General features: G+C 33.1%; 1 protein-coding gene across 5 annotated transcripts in view; it reads right to left on the reverse strand.

Annotated features, from left to right (window-relative positions):
• PKIA (cAMP-dependent protein kinase inhibitor alpha) overlaps positions 1 to 25,975 on the reverse strand; it is a 71,331-nt gene that overhangs the window by 5,897 nt on the left and 39,459 nt on the right. For 4 of the 5 annotated variants that reach the window (XM_051970002.1, XM_051970001.1, XM_051970005.1 and 1 more), the window contains exon 2: positions 866 to 1,043. In XM_051970002.1, the coding sequence (XP_051825962.1) occupies positions 866 to 1,043 (178 nt within the window). Of the gene's footprint in view, positions 1 to 865; positions 1,044 to 6,118; positions 6,303 to 25,975 lie in introns of those variants that run through there. The other variant, XM_051970003.1, reaches the window with a different exon arrangement.

A 25,975-nucleotide genomic window follows, 5' to 3' on the forward strand; every position in this document is an offset into this window, starting at 1 on the left:
TTATATAATAATGACAAAAAGACTCCATATACCTATAATGTTATAATGCACATAATACCAAAACCTGGGGCGGGGGGCAGGGAGGGGTAGGGAAGTGGGGAAGGGGAGGAATGTAGATGTCCATAAATTGGGCTTGGCTAAGCCCATTTCTTCCATTCATGTAATAGAAACACAAATGTACTAAATTTAAGAAATGATGATGACAATGAATACAGAGAAAAACAAAATTTATATGAACTGTTGCAAAGTGACACAAGCAGAATCAGGGAAAGCAATATCCTGTACACACAATGACAACAACTAAAATGAAAGGAACAACAAAACAAAGAAAATTGAAGGCCATTAAAGAATTAGTTAGCAAGTTGAGCTCCAAAGCAGACATAAGAAAATACCTTCGCATTACTTGCATAGACTGAGGATTATGGATGTGGAACACTGCACATAATATATCTAAATTTTTTTGGGGGGGAGGTGCAAAATTATTATTTTTTCTTTATAATAGATATTTCTCTCAAGGGTGGGAGGGGGGAAGGAAACATTGAGAAATATGTAAAAAACAAATAAATAAAATCTATTTTTAAAAGAGTGATATTAACTTAGAAGTCATAATTTGACATTTACCTTCATCCATAATCACCAAAAAAAAATAAATCATCAAAACTCTTTCATTCAAGATTATGATCATATGTTGCTTTTTATACTCAACATAGTCATGTGAAATATATTTCAATTATCTCATGAACATATATGAGTCTGAGCTGGCCTGATAATGAGCACCATAATTTCCAAATTCTTCAACTCCCTGGCTTTCAGGAAAAAAAAACATTGTGTTTTCCCTTTCCTCTTCTTCCCTCCCCCCACTCACCAGGCTTGTTGATATCAAGGTCCGAAAGCTTAAGGGAGACATCAGTGGTGTTGGTGGTCGAAGAAGTCACGATGATATCGTGGATGGCATTCCTTCTACCAGTTCTTCCCGAAGCAATAAAATCTGCATACGTAGTTTCCACATCCGTCATTGCTAACAAATATCCACATAGCAGTGCCTACAAAAGACAATAGTGAAGATAAGGTGAATATATAAAAGGCAGTTACATGTTGACTATTGTGCCGCAGCAACATTAGCTTAAAAAAAAAATTCCTATTTTAAGTCTGTTAAGATTTCAGTGTGGCTTGCAAATTTGGCCTTTTTGCTAAAGGTTCTTAGGGGTTCCTCAAACTATGGCCCACAGGCCAGATGCAGCAGCTAAGGACGTTTATCCTCTTCACCCACAGCTATGAACTTTCTTTATTTAAAGGCCCACAGAACAAAGTTTGTTTTTACTATAGTCTGGCCCTCCAACAGTTTGAGGGACAGTGAACTGTCCCCCTATTTAAAAAGTTTGAGGACCCCTGGATTAGATCATATACATTTTCAATTTCCTCTCTGATCTCAGTTTCTTTAAAATGAACTAGATGTTCTCTTAAGTTCCCCTCCAGCTCTAAATCTTATGATTATAAAGAGGAAAAGTGCATAAAATTTTCAAAGCAATATCTATTTTTTGAGGGGGAAAAAATAAGATGTGATAGAAATGGTACTGGACTTGAAATCAGAAAGCTTGGATTAAAGTGGAAGTTTTTCTGCTTATCAATACTTTGATTTCAGATAAATCATTTAATCTCTTAGAGCTTCAGATTTCCCTGTCTGTAAGTAAAATGGTGACATGATACCTGCTGGAGTTAGTAGAACGATTATTAGATTCTAGGTCTTCTATTTCTCATTCTAATGCTTTTTCCATTAACCTAGGTGTTAATAAACCTCTGCCTCCAGACCAAATCTGGCTGTTTCCTGTTTTTGTAGGCCCTCTACCTAAAAATGCTTTAAATTTTTTTTAAATAAACTTTCATTGTATTAAAAACTGTAAGAATCATTTTTACCCCTAAGGTTGTACAAAAATAGGCAGAAGGCCTCAATGGATGGTAGTTTGCTGACCCATACATTAAATCAATTAAACAATATACTTTCCAATTTAGGATTTGGGTAAGATTGTAAGCCTTGTTCTTATTTTTTGTTCATTTGTATGAATTTTTAGAATACTTTTATTACTAACTTACAATATATAATACATTTGTTTCATCAATGCCCTTCCAGCTACAATACAATAACTTTCATACAGTAGGGATTTAATAAATATGCACTGAATTTTAAAGAGACCACAAATGTATGTCTAGGGCAAATGCAACAGTTTTTTAAAAAAAAATTTAATATCAGTGGTCTCAGAAGGATTATAAAAGAAAATGGATATTAGAAAGTATCTCTGAAGCCATCAAGTCCAATCTCCTCATTTTATAAAACTGAGACCAAGAGTATCTATCAGAAGGGAGATCTGAACTTTGCTTCTTAGGACTGCCCACTCCCACCCCACCCCAACCCTTACCCCTTAGTTCTACTATTGCCAAGTGTCCAATAAGCCAACTCTACTAGCTTAAGCCCAAAGACCATTGTTATTTCCAGTAGCTGCTATAGCACTTAATATGGTGATAGTAAAATTACTTGGCATTTCACAATATCCCAATCCTTAGATTGTAGCAAACAAGGAAAACATTTCTTAAGGGCAAATTAATTTAATTGTTAAGAGAAGGGATAGAAATGAGAAAGCTATCTAAGTGTATATTCTTGAGGGGATCTGAAGGACAAAATTTTAAAAAAGAGAGCATCTATCCAGAGTTGGAAGATATTTCAAAGGTCATCTAAATCCAGGCCTCTCATTTTAACTGAGGAGAAAACTCAGGTCCAAGGAGTTTAAACCACTTTTCTAACATCAAAGAGGTAAGAAGTAGTCAGTCAGTTGATTACCATTTATTAGGTATCTACAATATGCTAAGCTAGATGTTTCAGTGGATAGAGTCAGGAATATTCATCGTCCTGAGTCCAAACCGACCTCAGACACTTACCAGGGGTGTGACCTTGGCCAATTGATTTAATTGTTTGCCAAAATTTCTCATCTATAAAATGAGATGGAGAAGTAAATGGCAAACCAACCTAATATCTCTGCCCAGAACACCCCAAATCAGGTCATAGAGAACTGGACATAACTGAAAAATGACAACAAATAAGCAAGCACAATAGAACCAGAATTTGAACTCAAACCAGCATCCTTTACACTGCATAATTCCCCATGACATGTTGAGATCAATTTTTATTTTATTTTTGGGAGGGTAATACAGCAAAGATTGATTTTATATTCTTGCAAGAATGAGTACCTTGGTTAGTAGACACACCTTTGAAACTCCAAAGGCAGCATTTTATTTCTTATTTTGAAGCACAAGTCCCTCTCTCACCCATTCCCCATTAACTGGATAAAGAAATTACATCCCTCATTACATAGCCAGGGCTTTCCTCAAGGAGGTTACATTCTAGAAGGAGGAAGATAAGTACAGTGGTGGGTAGGGCAAAAAACAAAAGATTATTTTTAAATCTCAGGCCGACACCTTGATTACAAAAGTCAGTCCCTGCCCCCAAGGAGCTTACATTCTTTGGGGGGATCAAACTGTAGCATAGGAAAGAACCTCAAAGATCATCTAATCCAGTTTCTGTCCCATCTCTTGTTGAAATATATCATCAGCATAGGAAGAAAAAGATCACCTTAATCAATTCTCTTATTTTTCAATTGAGTAAAAATGAGGCTCAAAGGAGGTAAATTGGTTTGACCAAGACCAAAGACAAGGAACTGGTGGCAGAGTTCAGTTTAGAACCCAGTTCAGATCCATAGCCAGTGCTTTCCATTCATTAATATATAACATCATTTAAGAAATGTTATAAGACATTCTGAACTTCAGTGAGACACCTCAAAAATGTAAAGAAAACTCATTAAAAAAACTTGATCCTCATAAAATGAGTGAATAATAGTAAGATATAGCTTTAGTAACATCATTTAGGAAATATTTTAACACTCTGAACTTCATTAAGAGACACCTCAAAAATATGAAGAAAATTAATACAGAAAAAAACTCAATCCTTACAGTTGCTTGGAATTGTGATAGTTGGACTGGGAATAATGTGGCTTCTAACAGACTCAGGAAGACCTGGATTAAAGTCCTGCCTCGAGCAACAGGGCAAGGGCTGACCCACATCGGCAAAGGAAATTCCTTGCAGGAGTCCCTTATATTGATGAAATCAAAAGTAGTACTGGATAGATATTATAAATGTGCATGCACACATATACATAATTCTCTAATGAAGAAAATGAGTTCTCTAAGTTTAATAGTGTGAACAACACCATTAGATACATTGGCATTAATTATGCCCTGTCCCCATTTCTATACCTTTATGCCCCAAAGAAAAATGCAAATTACTCTTTTTACTGACTTAGATAATTTTTAGCCCCCAAATACCCATCATATCCTAGAACAACTTAATGTTCTTCTTTTTTTTTTTTTTACAACTTAATCTTCTTAATGTATAATGTCACCATTTTTTTTTTGCCTTGTACATCACCCCCAAACCAAATGAACACCCACTTGCATTTGAATTAAAAGATGATTATGAAACAGATCAAGGAACTTAGAATCACAGACTAAGATAAAAAAAATACACGAAAATAGCTTAAGACAATGATATTTCTAAAAAGTGCCTAAAACCAGATCGTTCCTTTGGCCAAGAATCAGCTCTATAACTAGTTGGAACTGCTTCTGAAGCAATTATGTTTGGGAGTGTGAGGGTAAGGGTAAGTAGAGAATATGGCAGCAGTGGGCCAATCCAATACCAAATTCAGTAGAACTGGGAGAGGTTGATGGGGGTAGCCTGATAAACTGATCCCTTACCATTTTGCTTTCATCCTATTCTCCCACATTTGTTCTAATGTGCCTTTTGAGGCCTTCATGACATTCTAAATAAATAAATGAAAAACAAAACCAAAAAAACCCACATTCAGACTTTTTCTTGGCGGATTCCTCCCACACCTTCACATTCACCGAAGCTGGGATTAAATTCTAAACATAACTTTCACTTCTTTGCCTATATGAGCAATGAGCTAGGTGGGTGACACAGAATGGTTGATACCACATAAATTAGCATTATCCATGTGAATAGGGAAAAAAATGAATCAGAACATTTAAGCCAAATATTTATATTTGGTTTCAGAACACAGACCACCCCAACCCTCAACACACGCCTTTTATGCAATGTAGAATCTCTTATAATTGAGTTTCACTGTAAAGGAGCTAAGCTATGGACATAGCTAAATTTTTATTATTATGAACAACATGCAAGTAATTTTTCTTTTTACTTCCTCTCACAGGCAAAACATATCAATTATTGGACAGCATTTATTTTACTGATTCTCTGGGTGATCACTTCTTTCTCATTCCTCTCACTGAAGTAACTTAAAATTATTGCATTAATTGTTCAGTGTCTTCTAAGTTTTCGGTAGGTTTTATATACATGGTAATAGTACTTTTCAAACTATTCCATTTCATTTTTGGTCAAAGAGAAAAAAGTCCCAGTTCTCCTAGTCAAATGTATAATCACTAGAGATTCTGGCATAAGAGTGGCTCCAACTATGTATTTGGAAGATGAACTACAAGTTTGTAGGTATAAAAATAGCCTTAAGAGATTAATTTCCTGTTGGATTCACAAACAATAAATTCAAAATAAATATTTAATGAAACCAAAGGAGTAAAATAAATAGACTGAGCTAAAGGAAAACTTAGAGGTTGCATTTTAGTAGTAGCAATGGACAGATTTCAGTATCATATAAAGAACTTAATAAGGATGCATGTAAGCAAATGAAGATAAATCTATATGACATATATATACATATATCTCAAATTTACCTGTTTGATTATGTAACTGAAAAATGGAGCCCCGATAAACTTCAAAATGGAAATAGAGTTCAAGTGTATTAAAGAATGCAATAGATTTCTTTTGTATAAAATGAGAGAAAAGATTACATAAGTATTTATAGTCTGATAGGGAAAAAAAAAACCTGCTACTTAAAAATAATTTTGCATGCAATTTTTCATAAGATACAATTTCTCCCAAATTATACATTTAAAACTCCAAGACCCCAAAACAACAAGTCCTTAAACTTTTGTTTTCATTCTATTACATTCTCCTCTTTCCCAAGTCCCATGAACCAACCTGAGAATATGTTGTTCACGAGTCACCTTCTGTTTTATGAGGAATTTTTTGTCTCATCTTCATAATTCTTATCCAGTTTTAATTAGCCTAAAGGACAGCTTAAGTTTGGATTAGTAGCATTTATATATTAGTCTTGTCAAAGGAAACTAGGAAAAAGGAAGCCTGTACTTGTCTCCTAAATATAGCATGTTGGGTATTTTGGCATTGATGTCTCCAAGACCTTCAGGCCCATGAACATTCTAAATTGAGTTACTGTAGTGACAGCTGGTCATATGCTAAATGCTGATTGGATGACAGACTAACTTTGCTTCAAAAATGGAAAGAAATGAAATGAGACACGTACTTGGAAGGAATGGATAGAATGCAACCAGGCTGCATTACAAGTTTTTCTAATAAGAAATAGGGTTATGTTTTTTTTTTTTCAACAAGAACTCTCCTACCTCATTATGATATTTGCTAATATATTGCTCCTCAATCCTTATTTAATGAAGTCACATAAATTATTTTCTCATTTTAGGAAGAATCTTTGAATAATTTACACCTTGGATGTTGTTTGGTCTTGCCTGCACTTATTAGGGACACAATATTTATTGATCTAGAATTCAATATAACTCTTTTTTAAGGATGCCAAATATGTATAATATTTTATAGATAAAAAATGAAAGTGGTAGGAAATACAAAAGGTGTGATTATTAAAGTATTCATTGGAAATGTCCTGTTGAGTCAGAAACCAGAAAAGAATGATAAAATTTAAAATTTGAGGAGGATTGTAGTGATCATCTAAGCCCAATCTTCAACAAAGGCAGGAATAAATTTTTTTTAGCCTCGTTGGTAGTAATCCAGTGTTTCCCTCATCATAGAATCTGATATATACCAAGTAGAAAACTTTTGCCTAGCAAAAAGATGTTGACAGCTCAGTTAATCTTCAAGTAAATCTGCTTCCATAAAATTCTTAAGATGACAATTTGAGTCTCCTTTAAAATTATTTGTGGGGAGATTTTCTGCAAAAACATATTAAATGCTTTCCTCCCTAATTAAAAAAACCCACCAATATGCTTATTTTTACCCAAACTCGACCTAAATTTTAAAAATATTTAACCTTTAAAAAGTGCCTGTATTTGGCACAGGTATATAGTTCTCCATCTTCTCTTGTTATTCGCTAACTGAACCCCATTCATAACTTTGCGCATATTGCTTCCCCTGTGCATCATATTTTCTTCTACTCTTTCTACCAATAATGAATGATCACCATCTTTTTTAAGATCTGACTCAATGCACTTCTGTTCAATCCTACTTATTTTCTGTAATTTTACACTCTTTACAATTGAGGACAAATTCATTCACTCTTTTTAAAGGAGGTAAAATTCTACAATTGTAAGCTGAGGTCCATGAAACAGCAACTGTAATTATATATAAATATATAAAATGCCATTTATATAAGTTTTTTATTGTGCAAGGAGTTATATGTTTATTTAATAAGTGAATATTTCATATTCATTTAATTTCATGTAATCATTGTAGCTTTTCTGGGAGGATGGGTGCAATCATTATTTACATTTTACTGTTATGGAAACAATTTTGGAGAGATGAAGTGCTTTGCCAAAGGTCAGAGATGGAACTCAAAACTCTAGGTCTTGTTATGTTTTTACCATAGTATGTTGTCTCAAGAGCCAACACATCCCAAAGGACTCCAAACCTCATTTCAGGAAATATATCCAGCTATAACAAGACACATTGACTCTACTCACATCAACACTTTGTTCAGGTACCCTTAAACTTACAGATGTCTCCATAGATGTACTCCATCTTTAAAGTACAAATTGTTTTAACTAGTACTTTATTTAGGACTTGAGAGATAATCTTGTCCAGTTCTTTTTTTTTTTTTAAAACATCTAATCTCCTCCTTTTTTTAAGGAACAAAAAAATGACTTAACTGCTAGAGCTGTGTAACATTGTTAGTGGTTAACTGTGGAGCCAGGACCATAATTCAAGTCTCTTATTTTGAATATATTACTCTTTACACTATATTTAAAGAATCTTTATATACAAGAGAAAGATGGTCATTAAAGATATTCCACTTTTTCCTTTCACTATAAGAATATCAAAGGGTCTTGGAATTAGATATGATCCTCAGATCTAATTTATCCCATACAATCCAAGCATTTACTAAGCAACTATTTTATATGTCTAGCAGCCAGCAATATGCCTTATACAAAGATAAAATGAAATTCAGACCAGAAATTCCTGGTTTATATTAGAAAAAGTAGATACCACATTAACACAGATAAATGTACATATGATAATCTCGAAAAGGAGAAACAACTAACAACTAAGGGGGAAATAGTTAAAGTCTTTGCAAAGAAGTGGAATATGAGTTGAATTTTGAAGGAAAATAAAAATCTTAAGACAAAATAGGTAAAGAGGAAGTGCATTTCAGTCATGAAGAGTAGCCTATGCAAAGTCACAGATATAGGAGAATAAATACTTCTATGACTATAATAGGGTAGCTAATTCCTTTAGTGGAGAGAATTTTTATGTTTTTATCAATGAAATCATGGGGCTGTACCCTTCCCTCCCTCCCCCAAAAAATAAAAGATTGTAATTAAGATGGCAATAACTTTTTGGTCAGCAGCCAATTGGATTTTTGGATACATGCCAATTATAATTATTATTGTCACAAAACTCAATAACTTTGTATTTAATTCCCATGACAATCTCTGCACTTCTCTGAAAATGATACTTACCAAATATATTAGCAGTATTCAAACAATACCATTTAATATTCCCATTTCTGCCACTAATTTGCTGCATGACCATGGCAATCCATTTCCTCATCTGCAAAATTAAAAGGATATACTAGCTAATCCTCAAGGTTTCTAATAGCACTGACATTCTTTGAATCTATCTTATATAGTAAAATGTAATTATTATCTTAGAGTGATTTTTTTAAATCCAGAATTCTCACTCTTCTTGTAAGAATTATTTTTTACTTTTCTTTGAAAGCTTTTATCATCTATTTAAAGTCTAATTAGTAGATAAACTCATGGAGCTATCTGATGTCTTACTCTTTTAAAGATTTTTTTTACATCATCTATTAAATATTTCAAAGAGTTCTTAAATAATTGATCAGCTAATCCTTGCAACACCCCTGCCAAGTCAGTCAATTAGCAGAAGGAATACTGCTGGTTGGCAAGTGACAAGCAATATTACTTGAACATTACAAATGAAGAAACTAAAGCAGAGAGAGGTTAATCGATTTGACCAATGTCTCACACAGTCAGTGGCAAGTCTGATGTCAGAACTGAAGTCTGACTTTATCACCATTATCATTAAAAGAACATTAAGTATTATAGACACTTAGTACTTACAACTGCCAGGAAGGAAAAGATCAAACAATTCAATGCCCTCATTTTACAGATGATTAGATCAGTGGTCTCAAATTGCAAATTTGTTTTACATTTATATCACTAATATGCTATCATCTAGATTTTTGTTTTGATCTACAAAGACTAATTAATTTAATTATATCATCTGAACAAAGGACATGGTATGTTTTGGAAGTTCTGAGTGACCAACACTGAAGAGATTTGAAATGACTAAGCCTCCTACAAGACCTCTGAAATAACAGAATATATGATATTTTTAACGAACAACACTCAGAAACACATGCTTCTTTCTCATGTTTATGTTAAATGCAGCAACTAAAAGGACTATAATTTCCTGAATTAAACTTGTGATTAAGACTGTGGTAGAAATTGGGATTATAGAGATGTAGTATAACCCCCAATTCCAGTCTAACAGGGGAGGGAGAGGGAGACACAATGAAGGTGCTAAAATAAGCATGATGCAAGGTTGGATGGGATAAGAGGCAAAAGTATTATGAGAAAAGTTGAAGAGAGAAATGATGGGGATTGAGAAAGGATTAAAGGATGAAAGAACATCTGAGCAGTTTTGAGAAAAGAAAGCACTTCAATAGGGCAAGATGAGGAAGGAGAACTTTTCAGGCATGGGAGAAATAAGAATCCACTTGGGCTATAATGCAGATATGTAAGCAAGGTAATTCAGGTTGAGATGACAGAATGGCTAAGAATCCATTTGGGCTACAATGCTATTAAAGGGGAATCTTATGAAATAAACTTGGGAAAATGGAGGATTATAGATTGGGTATAAAGGGGTAGATTGGGAACTAGGATGGAATCCATAGTTCCAAGCAAGAAGATGAACCAAATCACATTTTCATGTAGTAAATAAGGCTCAAGAAAGCAGTACTGGGATTGTTTAGATAAACAAGACTGCTAAAATTAAGTGCAAGAAGTAGTGCCAATTACTTTGGGATGGCAGTAATTGGACAGAATTCCTTGATGATTTCAATAGGATACAATGACTCAATTTGGTGGTCATCTGTATATTTAGAGAGAAAAGAAAATCAGGAAAATATTTTGCCATGAGAGAAAAAGATTTTTCAAGAAGTGACAACTTGCAGTATATGCTACTTCATGAAGCTGGGCTGCCTGAATACTAACAAAAGGACACTGCCAACCTCTGAGAGGGCAATTCTAATTGGGAGTAGGAACTGAAACCGGATTTCAGGAGACAAAAGGGGAATGGATGGATTAAAGTAAAAGCTGTGGGTGCAGATAAGTGATTTTTTAAAACTGGCAGTAAAAAAAAGAGAAACTGAATAACAGCTGGGAGTACCAGTAATACTAGGGAAGCCTTGAGAACATTAGAAAATGAAAGGGAAAGATTGCATGAAAAGGAGAAAGGAGAAAGAAATGAAGGAGGAAGAGAAAGAGAATAAGGAAAGAGGGAGAAGGTAAGGAGACATAGGCAGAGATAAATAGAGCCAGAGACAAATATTAACTCTAAGATTAAAGACCCAGGGGACATAGGAAGTATGGAACACATTATAGTTCAGGTTTTACAGAATGAGAATGAATACCCTCTGAGATCAGGGGAAGGAATGAAAGGGAGAAAAGGAGGAAAAGAGGGAGTATATGTTTGATGGAACTAAAAATTTAGTATTCTAAATAAAAAAAAAGTCCAGAAAGAAGGCTATGGATACTGTACCAGGAGTTTATTAGGAAAAGGGTAATAGAAATAATATCATTGAGAGACAAATTCAAGTCTGATGGCAAGACCGTTACTGTAAAGGACCAGTACTTTGCTGGACAGTATCTCAATCTGGAATATAAAAACTTAGGAGGCTAAAAATGGAATGCACAAACATACAGTTGTGCAAAAGAAATTGGCAAAGTGGAAAGGAAAGGAGTCACACTGAGAGAAGCTGTTTCTAAAAGGACATATAAGTTCTGCAGGTGTCATAAGGGAAACTAAGAAAAGGGGGAGGGAGAAGGAAATTGTGTTTCAAGATAAGGAAGGTGAGTCAGATATCAGATTTTGAGCAATGCCTTAGCACAACATCCAAGATGTGGCTATATTAAAATGGAACAAAAACAGCTTCCACTCAAGATATGTGAGGTCAAGCAGTCTTAATAAAGATGCTTAAGTAATTGTGATAGTGATCAGAGATGTGTTCTGGGGGTTATGAGCCACTGAAGTCTTTTAAGGAAATAATGATCTTCTGAACTGGCTGGTATATATCTAGGGGGATAGCAAAGACTTTAAATGACACATAAATGGCTTCTATTGTTCTAAATTAACTCATTGTCTAGAATTTGGAATATATCATCAAGTAATGAGACTATTATTCATTCTATAAAACTTGAAGTCTTGGATGAGGAATTTAATTCTATTAAATATTGTCAATTGTACCATGAGAGGTAGCAAGGTAAGTTAGTAGTTATAAGCATAGTTGGGATTGCTTCTCATCTGGTGAGAAATTCCTACACTCTAGAATGGAGAGAAAGAATGAAGTATTTTAAGTTCTTTGAGGGAAGGGACTCTTTGTTTTTATATTCCCAATACCTACATCCATTACCAGCCTGCTTCTACTCATATAATTATCAAATAACTATTAAAATAAAAATATGCAAAATAAGTACAAAGCAAATTATATTTAAACATGGCTATATTTTATTGTAATAAGAGCACTTTTGGGGGAGAGAGACAGCATTTTTCAGCTCTCCATTTAATTCAAATATTTATTAAATTTGCACTATGTGTAAGACATGTAATTGTAAGGAGGACGGATTTTTTAAAAATTGAAAAAAGTCTCTGCATTTGAAGAATAAATGTGTCTCACTGTCTTACAATCTTGACTGCAAATGTATTTCTGTAGTGCCAACTGTACTTTTTCCAAGATTTCTAGTATGAGATGTTTCTATATAACAACTCTTCAAGATAATGAGTTACATATTTTTTTGTGGTAGATAATCAAACCTGATAATCAAACCTGAAGTATATTTGATATGATCTAACAAAATAATCAGACACCAAATATTTAAGTGTCAATAGGATCCAATACTATATTAGGTGCTGGTATATGACAAAAATGAATCTTTTTGTCTCTAGAGCTTACCACCTATCAGTGAACATAACATGTACAATAATTTTAATAATAATACTAGTAATAACAATAACAACAATAATAATGTAAAATATACATATTTTATCTGAACCCTTTTTGGAGATGCTATTATTTTTATTTAACCAGTGAGCAGACAGAGGTTGACAGATTAGGGGACCTGCCCCCAACCTCCACCCCCCATCATATTTTCCTTGTTAAATTGTCTCCCCAATTGTATCCAAGCAAATAATAAAATAATGAATTTTCATTGATTTGGGTGAATTTTCCTTAATTGGTATCTTTTATTGAGGAAAGCCTATCCTTGTAATTATTTAGTTCTTTCCTATCTATCGCAAAATACTGTAGGAGCACACCTATTCAACCATTTGATATTCCAGTGAAATTACATGGATTTCTGTTTAATTGTGTTCTGGAAGCTCAGTGACGTCACTTCACTTTTAAGATTTTTATTCCAACTGTTTCTGATTATTTCTTTTTTATCTTAGCCCCAACAAGGCACAGTAGGGGTATGCTGAAAACCAGCCTTAGACTATACAGATGCATCTTGTCTTTACACCCACAGTACTCAAACATGGTGACTCACAGGAGAGAATCATTCTTCTCTCCCTCCTTTATACCATTCTTCTCTCCTACCTCCCACTTTCAAAATGTAATCAGAAGGTTTTTCAGAGGAAGGCAAAAGGGGATATGACTTTTCAAGCAAATTAACAATACATTCCACTTGAACTTAACTACCTATCATAATGCAGAATATTGTGATGGAGAGAAAAAAAGAAAATGCAACATTTTCATCATTATCCATCTCTTTAACACACAGGAACACTAATCAAATAGTTGCTTTCTTGAGGCTCAAATACTTGCACAGAATGAAAAATTATTCCCCCAGAACTGGGTATTATTATATGCATAGAAGATAAGCAATTAGAACAGCCACCCTTTTAGATGCTGTCTCTCACTGAGAACTGTAAGACTTTAGTTGTAATAATTTTCCTCTCGCCTCCCTCCCCGCCCCTTCCTTCTGCTTTTTCATTCCTACAATAAAAGAAAAGAAAGTAATGAAACATAAGGGGAAAAAATCCAGTTGGGTCTAGAAGGAAGTGGGTGGGATGGAGGCGGAACACATCTATTTGGAATTGGCACCCTTTTCAAGCAGTAATAAAGAACATTTCTCCATTGCACATCAAGATAATGCAATACTGTATTTAATTGAAATTGGGCAAATGCTTTCTTTTTAAGGATGAAAACAGGTCATCAATTTAAAACACGCATATACAACTCTATACATCCATGAACCTTTTTATTTCCTCATCCTCTAAACAGCAAGCTTTTCCAATTCTCTCCCTAGTATGGGAGCATTTATTTTTCTCTCAATATTCTTTATTAAACCTTCCAATATGCCTTTTTGCAGCCAAAGGGAGAAACAGGTGCTATGACTATGTTTTCCACATATTTCTAGTATGTATTTTCGAAGTGCCAATTTAGCTTCTTTATAGATGCCAGTTCCTCTATATTTAAGCAACACCCTTAATTGTCAAAATGCCAGTGCCATAACTTCTTTTTTCCTTTCTCCGTTTGCATACATGGCTAGAGCTGTATTTTTCCACATTATTTTATAATAGACAATAATATCAAGACTTCCTAACTTTCTTTTAAAGAGTGTCTGAACTAGTTTTCTAGCCTTAGATCAAAAGCTCTTCTTATCCAGTCAGCTAGCTTTGCTCCAGAAATAAGGAATGATTTATGCATGTAATGGAAGATACCTTACTTTAAATTGCTAGAGATTCTGCAAAAGGTAGAAACCTTTTGTTCACTTTATATTAATCAATATATAGCTCTCAAAAGGGAGTCAAGAAATTTGTCTTAAAAGTAAACATCCAAAACTGTATTGAGAAGCAACTTCCTTAATAATATTAGCTTTACGATTAGGCAAGAGATACAATGATAGACAAAATATTTATGGCCCAGAAACAAAAAGCTCAGTTGGCAAATGAAACCAACAGCCAAGAATTTGTAGTCATTTTAGGTACTGCCTTTAAAACAAAGAAGATCAGTAATATGTTTCTGAGAGAATTGTTCTAACAGAAACTCATATTTCTAAGATGTCAGAACCTTTAAAGGGAGCTCTGAAATTAGACTCCAGAGAGCTCACACCCCCTCAATGTCAGCTACCAAAGTCATATTACATGTGTCTTTGTCTCTCTATTCAGATGATTACTCAAATTAATAATGCTGCGAACAAAAGGAAAGATGGATATAGCAGTACAGACACAGAAGTGACATATGCTTAAATATAATCCAATCATTTTATCTATAAATGGAATGGTGAAGAAGCTGAAACCCAAGAAAAGCCAAATTCATTTTGGTAAGGACTTAATAAGTATCTACTATGGGCAAGGTACCATGATAAGTGATAAGATACACAAAATACCAATAATAAAATAATACTAATGTTATATACATTAAATATATGTATATATTTGTACATAAATATAAATTAAATAAATAATACATAATAAAATAATAATAGTAATAAAAATCATACTTTTGCCCATAAAAAACCTACAACAGATAAACCATAATCTTAATCAATCTTAAGGAGAGAAAATTAACTAGAGGGATCAAGAAGGCTTTGTAGAGGGAATGGCATTAAAAGTTAGCCTTAAGGAAAACTAAGGATTCTAGGAAATAGAGAAAGAGGCACAGTGCAAGAAAGCCTATATAATGCATGGAGGTGGGAGACAATGTCAAATACAGAGAACATAAAGGAAAACAATTTATAGTTAGGTGATTAAGTGAAAAAGTACATGAAGTAAGACTAGAAAAAATCAACTAGAAATAGTTTGATAATGTCTTTAAATGCTAATCTAAGGAGCTTGGAAGCCAAAATCAATGACCATTCTTGGACAAGAATGACATGATTGGATCCAGATTGCTTGGGCAGATGTGAAGAACTTAGAGGAAGTCATATGGTCAATTAACAACAAAGTAGGAACCATAATTCAGATTTTATGCCTACTCTAGTTCTTTAAAAAATTTAAAAATTAACCTGTATATTGAGGAACCTGATGAAAGACCTTCACTGACAAGAATTTCCCCATGTATATCACAATGTTAACCCTAGTCAATAAAGATAACACCATTATTTGATCACATAATAATTGTTTGATAAATATTTAACTGACAAAGTATTTTAAAGATCTGAAATTTATCATATAACAACATCAACCAGTAGTGCAGGAACTTAGAATATCCATCATATTATCAGAAGGTCTCTTTCACTTCTCTTTCAACATTATTATTAAATAATATCTTAAGCAATTCTGAATTAGAACTATACACATGGGGGAAAACGGGTTGAAATACCTTTGAGAATCTGATTTTTTACTCTTTGGCAAAATAAAACAATCAGTGAAAGAAAAGCTTAGTAATAATGAACACTTGTTTTTTACTATTGAATAAAGACTAAGCACTGTTAATGAAATTATAATTAAAATAATGCAAAATATTGTATTTTCTTAACTTCTCTAAATAGCAACTAAATGAACATATAGCAAGAACAAAATCTGGAGTTAAAATCAGTAACAAACAGTTTGTTGAATTAGCTGCAGAAATACATCACAGTTTATTCTTGCCCTCCTTCCGAAACTATCTTGCAATTAACTCTCTGTATACATTTATTACTTATTAACTTCATGCTGTATATACTTATGTCCTTACTGTTGCCTCTATTTGAATAAAAGAAGTTCATGAGCAGTGATCATCATTTCATTCTTTGTATTTCTATCTGCAGCACGTAACAAAACTTGCCATAGTGTTTGATTCATATTTATTGAAATTGCATTCCTGATTTACTCTCCTAATTTCATTCTAATGTTTTGGGGAAAGTCATGCATTATCTTGGTGGTTACAGAATTTTGCAAATCTAAAAAATGAACAGTAGCTGACATTACATAGTATGGAAATAAATATAAACAAGCATTTATTCTAACTCCAGTTAAAAAATGCAGTTTTGAATCTACCTTTCAAATAATTCCCAATTACTTTCTCTTGACCCCTTTTTATATCCTTTTCCATCTCGGCCTCAGTATCCAAATTTTTGGGAGATTGATGTTGAAGTTTAGTTAAACTTCAAGTTACTCCCTGACACTACTTCTAAACCAAGGACTCTTAAGCCTTTTTGTGTTATAGTCATATGCCAAGTAGGCAATAGGCAGAGGAAACAAAATGATAATCTCCTATGCCTCAGTCAGTAACTGTGCTAAAACTGAGGGGTAAAAAGCCAAAAATAGGGCAGTTTCTGCTAAGGTATCCCTATGTATGCAAGCATATATACAGAATCTATTGACAATTCTTAATTTATGTAAACCCAGTCGATAAATATGACTTTACATAAAGAATTCTCAAAGGCAAGGGAAAGTAACAAGAATATGAAGAGAGTTTGGAAAACAATATAGCCACAGTTCAATCATGATTTTTGTGAATTTGACAACAATGAATAGCATGGCTATCCAGTATCCAGGGCATTCCAGGTCCATACCCTAGATGTCAATGACAACTGAAGTCAGCTGTCTTCCTGGAGTATGGCTCTAACACATGAGTGAGAATCTCTGAAAGCATGTCAAACCTGATGACTGACTACTCTTGCCTTCTGGTGATTCATACAGGTACACATGATACTGCCAGAAGGAAATCAGAAAACATTGCAAAGCATTATGAAGTCTTGTACAAGAAAATGACAACCTTACGGGCACTGTTTTAAATGAAATGCAAGAGCTTTACAAGAGAATGACAATTTGGAGAAATGAGGAAGAAAATGAAGAGTTTCATAATATGAAATGATATCTGAGAACAGGATTTGGATTTTTTTGAATAACAGCCTGAAATATAGGAAGGATAGGATCATAGATAGCATATCTAAAATAAAGGAATCCTCAGAAAAAGAATAAAAGATTTGCTTAGATTTTTGAAAGTTTATTCAAAAAGCAGTTTAAATTGAGAAAAAAGGAAAGGAAAAATTTCCCAAATATATCAACAAAACTAGACATCTTAGAGAAAGAAACTACAACATAGGAATAATAGTATAGGTACTCACAAGAATGACAGGAAACCAAAAAAAAAAAAAAAAAATCCCAAGAAATGATGCAGCAATAAAACCTATTGCTCCCAAGTTTTCAAAACCCTGCATCCAAATGCACCAAAAATGTACAAGAGACAAGATGAACAAGAGATATTCTAGCTCCAGAAAGTTAAGATTTCCTAGATGTCATTGAGACTTAAAAGGGAAGTATCTGAGTTTGTAAATGACTAGAAGAATATAAATCTTATTCAGAAAGAACAAAATTGAGTACACATTGAGTAGAGTGGAGTCTCTGAATACACATCCATTTACACAGCAACTACAGGACCTTATTACAGAAACAAGCTAATCTCACTTCTAGCTTCTATAATTCTTCCACCTTGTATTGCTGAGCTCAGGCTAGGATCTTGGCAAGCCTGGTAAGAATGGTGGTACACCTGATATACTTATTACTTCATTATTATGTATGAGATAATCAAGGTAGGTCTGGGTTATTCTACCTATGAGTGATATAGAAAATAACCTTTAAAAATGATAAATGCATAAAAAATAGGGCAGATTTAAAATCTACTGCCAAAAATGGCAACCAGCTAAAAACAGAAAACAGAATCTCTTATTGCCTCTTTCTCTCTAGGATGTTCCCTTACAAATACTTCAACCTCACTGGGAATTCTGCCCAGTTTTCTAGAGTGGTGGATAGCAGATGTCTAAGTCCCTTTAAGCAATTACGTTTGATGTAAACATAGGGCCATTATATATTTAAAATGCTTTGAGATTTAAGGTTGTAATCAGACATTCCTGAACCCTTATCTAGAGTATTTGGCCATATTATATTTCATAATAGATTTGGTTCTGATAACCAATTTTGAGCAAACTTAATTTACAAGTTAGGCATTTAAAAACCTCCCAAAAATCTGGACACTGAGGTTGAGAGGGAAAAGGATATAGAAAGGGGTCAGGAGAGAGAAGGTAATTGGGAATTATTTGAAAGATGGATGGAAAACTAGACTTTCTATTTGGAATTAGAAAGACTTAAATTCTAATATACTTTAAAATCCTTACTAGATGTGTGGCAAGTCATTGAATGTTTGCTTTAGATTCCTCAACATAAAATGGAGATACAGACAGTACTTCCCTCAAAGAATTGTTGTGAGGATTAAGTAACAAATGACATAATTTGTAAGAAATAAATGACTTAGCACAGTGCCTGGCATGTGGTAGGTGATAAAAGTATTTTTTTTCTTCCCGGTATTCATGATTAATAACTTTTTATTTATATAATTTATTTTTATATTTTTATTCATTATTTGATTTTATTATTGATTAATTCTGTATTTAATTTGTTATTTAAAAGCTTTAATATAGCTATCATATATCATATACAGTTATAATATATATTATTACATGATTAGAACATAGTTATATATAATATAGCTATTGAGAAGCTTTAATAGCTTAAAACTGCACTAAGATTCTTGGGCTACCTTTGTGGTACACTATAACCTCTCGTTTGATGGCTTTGGGGCTGATGTGATCATTACCTCATATACCTGATTCCTGGCACAATGCTCAAGGAAGTACTAGATACAGTTGTTAAGAGCTTAAAGTTTTATTGCTGATAGGGGGTATTTCTTATTTTACAGGGGATTTGTCAGAGAGGTCAAGATGACTGGGGGCCTCAAGGAAGGTATATATGATAGTGGTAAGGACTAAGTAGAAACTCCTTGATATAATTCAAATAATAGCAGCAATAGATAGCATTTACTTAGTGCTTAAGGTTTGTGAAGTGCTTTATACATTATTTAATTTGATCCCCACACCCTTGTAGTGGCCAAATAGTAGTTAATTCTTCTATTGCATCTGTCAATTAATTATTGTCTTTTAGGCCTCGGCCTTGGTTCAAGAATAGCCAATAAAAAAGTTTCCAGAACTTAATTCGAGGTTTTATACTTAGTTTATAAAACCTCTTTTCTATAACATAAGACAGTATCACATGCTACTTGGGGAAAATAAAATAAATAACAGAAAGTAGGGAAACTATAATATAGAAATTGGGCTATTTTCACATATCTTTCTATCAAGATATTTTTCTGATCCAGAAAACAGGTTATTATTTTTTCCCAACTTCTTGAACCCTTAAGTGTGAGTCATTTGAAGCATTTCAATTACTACTCTCCCTCTTGGAATTACATTTGATTTACTTATCTACTTAAATGTATTTATCTACTTATTTATTTATCCACTTACTCATACCACTAGGATAAGGCAAGTTCTTGAAGGCAGGGACTGCTTTTGACCTTGTCTTCATTTTGCTAGTTCATAGACACATGCCCTGAGGGTATTAGTTTTCAGAAATTAGTAACAATATTGATGATAATATTTAAGATAAATGGTATTTAACACTTTAAGATTTACAAAGCAAACATATCTGCTTTATGCTATATTACACAATCTCATTTCAACTGCTTTGTCTTTTGTATTCCTAAATATGTTTAGCACAGAGTAGGCACTTAATAAAATGCAATTTAGAACCTGAGCATTTTATCTGAGGGACAAAATTTCGTTTCAAATCATATTTTCATTGGACTGAAGTCAAAATTTTACATTACAAACTTTTTTAAATTCAGTTTAAAAACTGTTTTTCATTCTTTTTCAAAATTGTTTTCAAAATATATGCAGTTTTCAACATTCACTCTTGCAAAACCTTGTATTCCAAATTTTTTCTCTCTCCCTTTCCCCCACCCCTGCCCTTAGACAGCAAGTAATCCAATACATGTTAAACATATTTAGCACATTCTTTTCTATACATATTTCCACAATTATCATGCTATGTAACTTTTAAAGTTAACCTGATGCAGTAAATTTTTGCTAAAAACAATTCTTTCTCCTTCACACCCCATGTTTTTCGCTCCAATGTATTTTCTGCTATAAAGGCAGATCTCATCCTTCCTAATAGATTCCTACAGTTTCCAAGTTGCCACAATAGAAAGATGTGATGAAATCAAAAAGAAAATGAAGATTATATCATCAAACGCTTTATTGGGACACAAATGAGTTTCAAATGAATACTGGCTTTAAAAGAAGAAAAAAGTGATTCAAGAGCCAACAAATCCTTTCTGTATAAAGTATTCTTTTGGTTTGTTCTGTTAAGAAAAATGTCTATATTTATTCTCATTTATATTTTTCATGATCAATTTAAAATAAAACGTAATAGCAGACTCAGAATGATAAAATAGTTTGACTTTGGCCAGTAATGGGATTTCTATTTAAATTCCCTTTGCTTGAGTTATAATCAGACAATGACTGACTTATTATGTTCATAAGATTCTCCTTTGATTTTAAAACAATTAACTCAAATATATAAGATCTTGCAATTCATTTGCACTAAATAGGAAAAGTGAGTACTGTTAAGATTTACTATCTCAATGAAAAAGATGCAAATATAACTAACAAAGATACAAAGCTAAAATTGTGTGAATTGGAGCATAGTTCCCACATTTCCTTTTCACTATTTTATTGAATTCTCTCAGAAAGTCAAATTTACACGACCTAGTCAATTGAAATTGACCTAGTAGACACTATTTCCATCATGTAGCCTAACTCACACAACTTACAGGTGAGGAAACTAAGGCAAGGAAATGTTAGGTGATTATCATCACAAAACCATATAGTGGTATAGCTGAGCTAGGATTCAAACCTATATTCTCAAATTTCAAAATCAAGTATTCTTGTGACAATAATATACTATTTCTAGGTTATACTTTAAGTGTATGCATATGGGATAATTAAAGGACTTGTCTTAACATGCTAGCACTGTACATTTGTGATAAATTTAGACTGAACACCTGTTGATGTCTGCAACAGGGAGGGGTGACAGGAATTAGGGTCTTGTTTACAATTCTATTTTTAAGTCTAAAGAAATTGTTCATTCGGAATAGGTTAATCTGTCTTGATTTTGGTCCTTATTTATAGATTAAATTATAAACCAGTGAGTTTGTTTGGTATCACCTATAACATAACATTTTCAAAAAGGTCACATTAAACTACTTAAGCAGATATGGAATTATAAACCTAATATTTATTCCTTGTAAAAATTACAGAATAGATTAATAAAATCAAACATTTAAAGAGATAAAAAGTGAATGCTAAAAGGAAGGATTCATTTAAAAAGCCACTAAATTGATTTTCTCTTTTGATTAAGTTCTATATAAGCAGTTGGAAAAGGGACAGTGATAGTGACATAATATTTCTGGATTTCAAAGACATTTGATAAGGATATATTATATCCTTGAAAATATAGAAAGAAAAGTTTAAATCAGGGCTTCTTAAATTTTTTCCACTCACAAACCCTTTTTGCCAGGAAAATTTTTATATGATACTGGGTATGTTGTAAATAAAATAAGCACACATATCAAACATGTACTAGTAATAAATTAAAATTTTGCAACCACCACTTTCAGTTATGAGACTCCATTTGGGGGTCATAAACCAGAGTATCAGAAACTGGGGTCTAAACAACAGTATATTCAATAGTTTGGAACTGGTTAAATAGGTTAATGTAGAGTGTTGGCCAAAGGACTCAATTCAATAAGCATTTATTATGTGTGTATTAAGTGAATTATATATTTAGGAATTGGGGATATATAGACAAAGCAAAACAACCTATTGTCCAATCAGGGAGCATACATTATATTGGAAATCTATTGTATTACATTATAACCTCATTACTGCTCTTCTGATTTTTGGACTTCAAAACTATCTCTTCACTTTGAACGTATCATCTCTCTGACATTATAGCCATCACCATTTGTTCTTTGATCTCCATGAAGTTCACCTGCTTCTAGGCTTCAAATTGATGGCAGCTCATCTGATGGCTGAGTCTTCACCTACGCCACTTAGCTAGAAGACATTATTGCATCCCTCTCAATACAGTGTGGTGCTTTCTTTGAGATTCTGATCAAAATTCAACTCTTCTAAGAAGCTTTTCAAGATCAATTTCATGTAACTCTAATTACTTAATCTTATTTCTCCTCAGAATATTAGGTAGATATTGTGCATGCAAGAAAATATCCATGTACCAAGTAGCATTTCACTTTCATGCATGTATGTTGTACTTCCCAAAGTTAGAAAGAAAAGCTTTAGAGAAATGGTTTTCCTCTTCTAGTTCTCTGGAGAGCCAAGGGTAGCACCTAGCAAATAGCAGACACTATATAGTGATTAACTTAGCATTTTCTTTGAATTCTTCTGGTAATGATCTGCTACTGTGTTTTGCCATGAATACCACATTCTTACGAGATTGACTTCAGAATATTTATCAAGTCTTCCCCTTGCCTAGCTATTAAGTTGGCTCAGTACCTTCTAGCACACTAAGGCTTTCTAAGCTGTATCTATCATTTATCACAAAACCTTTGCAAACATCCTATCTGCCAAGTAGACTTAAGACAGCTACAAAGTATCAAGCACAGCCCTGCAGGGATAATTAGATTAGGTTTTAGTAACATAAAATTGCTGGATTTAGAGCTAAATGAGGTCTTAGCTATCATCTAAAACTAAGCCCCTCATTATACCAAAAAAGAAACTGAGACCCAGAGAAGGGAGGACTTGTTCAAAGCCATGTGGGTAGTTTAAGGATCAGAAGTAGAACTGAAATCTTTTTTGAGGTCTTGTAAGAACCAAAATCCTGTTCTCCATACCACCACTTTCTGCAATTCCAAGCACTGCACAGAGCTGAATGGACTCCAATGTGAAGTCAACAGCATTTAATAAATATGTTGATTGTTACCATATCTATCTCTATATTTTACTTATATTTCCCATATATCTGTAGAAACTGAGGCTCATAGATTAAAAAAAAAAAAAGGACTCTATACACATGTATACAACTCTGTGAGAATATATATACATACATACACTGTCAATCTCACAGGATTATTGAGAGTATTTTGTAAACCTTAAAGCATAAACAGTAACCTATTTAACAGATATAGGACTGCTTGCCATCTGGGGGAGGGGGTGGAGGAAGGGAGGGGAAAAATCGGAACATAAGTGAGTGCAAGGGATAATGCTGTAAAAAATTACTCTGGCATGGGTTCTGTCAATAAAAAGTTATATTAAAAAAAAAAACAACAACAGTAAGTTTTAATTAACATAAAACCCACTCTGACTTATTAAATTTTGTATCAGTAAACCAGGAAGTACCATTAAACTAAAAAAGCTTTGACTTCAAGCCTGGTGATGAAAGTCTGTTCCCCAAAGATCAGCCTAGAAATTTCTATCTGAAGTAACTTATAAAGGCATCAAGTAATTGTCATTTGTGTCAGTTAAGGAAAGAACCCTATTGGTTAAATCAGAACATCTTTCAAGTACTGAAATACAGAAAGGAGATGTATAGACAGCTTATTAATTTTGGAAAATAAAGATCAAAGTTGGGTTTAAAATGTGGCAATCACCAGTAATTTAAGTCTTCTAGCCAAGTTACTGCGCATAAATCCCTCAGCTGCAAATTTCAGGAAGTTATGTGCTTCACATTAAATTATGTAGTATACACATTAAAAAAAAATTTTTTTTAAGAAACAAAAGAGAACCTTTACATCTTCCCTTTGTAACCTCTTCATTGCAGCTAGGAGGAAAAAAAAATTTTTAAAAAGAGTAAGATTTATTCTATTGGATGAGCAACCTTCTAATCATATTTACAATTAAGAATGATTTCTTAAATCAAGCTCTTTGACAGGCTGAATAATTTTAAGTATTTGATGCCATGGTACTTTACAAGACTAGAATACTAAATAAAAAGAAATATATCCTTGAATTTTGAAAATCATTATCAATGTTCAAAAATCTAATGTAATTTTTTAATCTCTTTAGAAAAATACTTCTCAAAAACTCACAATTTCTAATATAATCCCCTTTCTTCTTTGTATATGCATATAAAATCGCATATACAATTTTAGTTTTGCCAAAACTAAACTTACTAAAAAGAAAAGTTAAAAAATCAACAGTGCCTCTAAACTGATAGACCAAGAATATGTTTTGAATGAAAAACTACTGTTTTGTGGATTAGGTTATCTTTTATGTTTCATTAGGGTATAGGATATCAAGTCTATCATCTCTTTTCATATAATACAATGAACAGATCTGATTAGTCTCAGATCACATATTTATGTAACTGTTACATGGTTCATTGCAAATAACAAAAATATAGTTGTGACTTTAGTCAAAACATTTTTTACAATTATCAGTTTTTTTGTCAATTAAAAAAACGGTTAACTTAAACACCTTATTTCATTAAATGTTAAATTATTGTCAAGATATAGGTCAGAGACCTACAGATCTTCTATAGATATGGTCTCCTTGAAGGCCAGAGCCATGAAATTTCAATAGTGTCCATGATATTTGGAAGTAAATCTGATTCATGCTTCATAAAGAAAAGAAGTGGCTCATCTTTAACATTAAATGATGTTACTTATAGTCTCAGAGAGAACGAACTAGTAGAATTTTATTAATAATTTATACATCTACCCTCTTTGATCAACTATAGGAAACTTAATTGTTTCCTTGCTTCTTCCCAATTTGGGATGTTTCTAGCCTACCTACCTACCTCCTCCCAAGTCACTTAGTTTATATAGAGGACACAAGTCCAAATGATACACTGAGTTCAGAGGAATTGTGTTGATGGTAAACAAACTATTTCTAGAGAGATTGCCTAAACATTTAATGTTAAAATAAGTCATAAGACAAATTGGCTTGAGTAGCTTCAGTAAAAGTAGGATAGTACTTAGAATCTGGAAGATAGCATCAATATCACATTTATAGCTTAGGCTATATAAATATATTAGGCAAAAAGGATTGATGAAGGAGACTGGAGAATCAGAAGATAGAATGGTGTGGCCTACTCTACGGTGATGCTGATGAGCAAGTTACACAAGAAACTACAAGTGCCATCTATAATGGATATAATTTCCAAGCACTTACAAGGCTGGAGACTAGCTCTGTTAATCATTTATATTTGGAGTTGGAGTCATCTTATTGCTATAGTATGTTTTCTAAACAGTTGGCTAAAGGATACGCAAAAAAGCCAGATACTGTGTGATCGAAAACATTGAATTTGCTGAAATGACACCTACACAACATATGTACACCTGGAAATTTAACTGTCAGAGGATCAAGTCAGTAGGCAAGAAATATGCTCAGCCACATGGAAGAACCTTGAGACCGATGATGAAACGATTTTGTTGAGAACTTATAAAATACTGGTAAAAAGAACTTAGTATTTGTTTATATTACTGTGCTT

The sequence above is a fragment of the Antechinus flavipes genome, chromosome 1, assembly GCF_016432865.1.
Source record: "Antechinus flavipes isolate AdamAnt ecotype Samford, QLD, Australia chromosome 1, AdamAnt_v2, whole genome shotgun sequence".
NCBI lineage: Eukaryota > Metazoa > Chordata > Mammalia > Dasyuromorphia > Dasyuridae > Antechinus > Antechinus flavipes.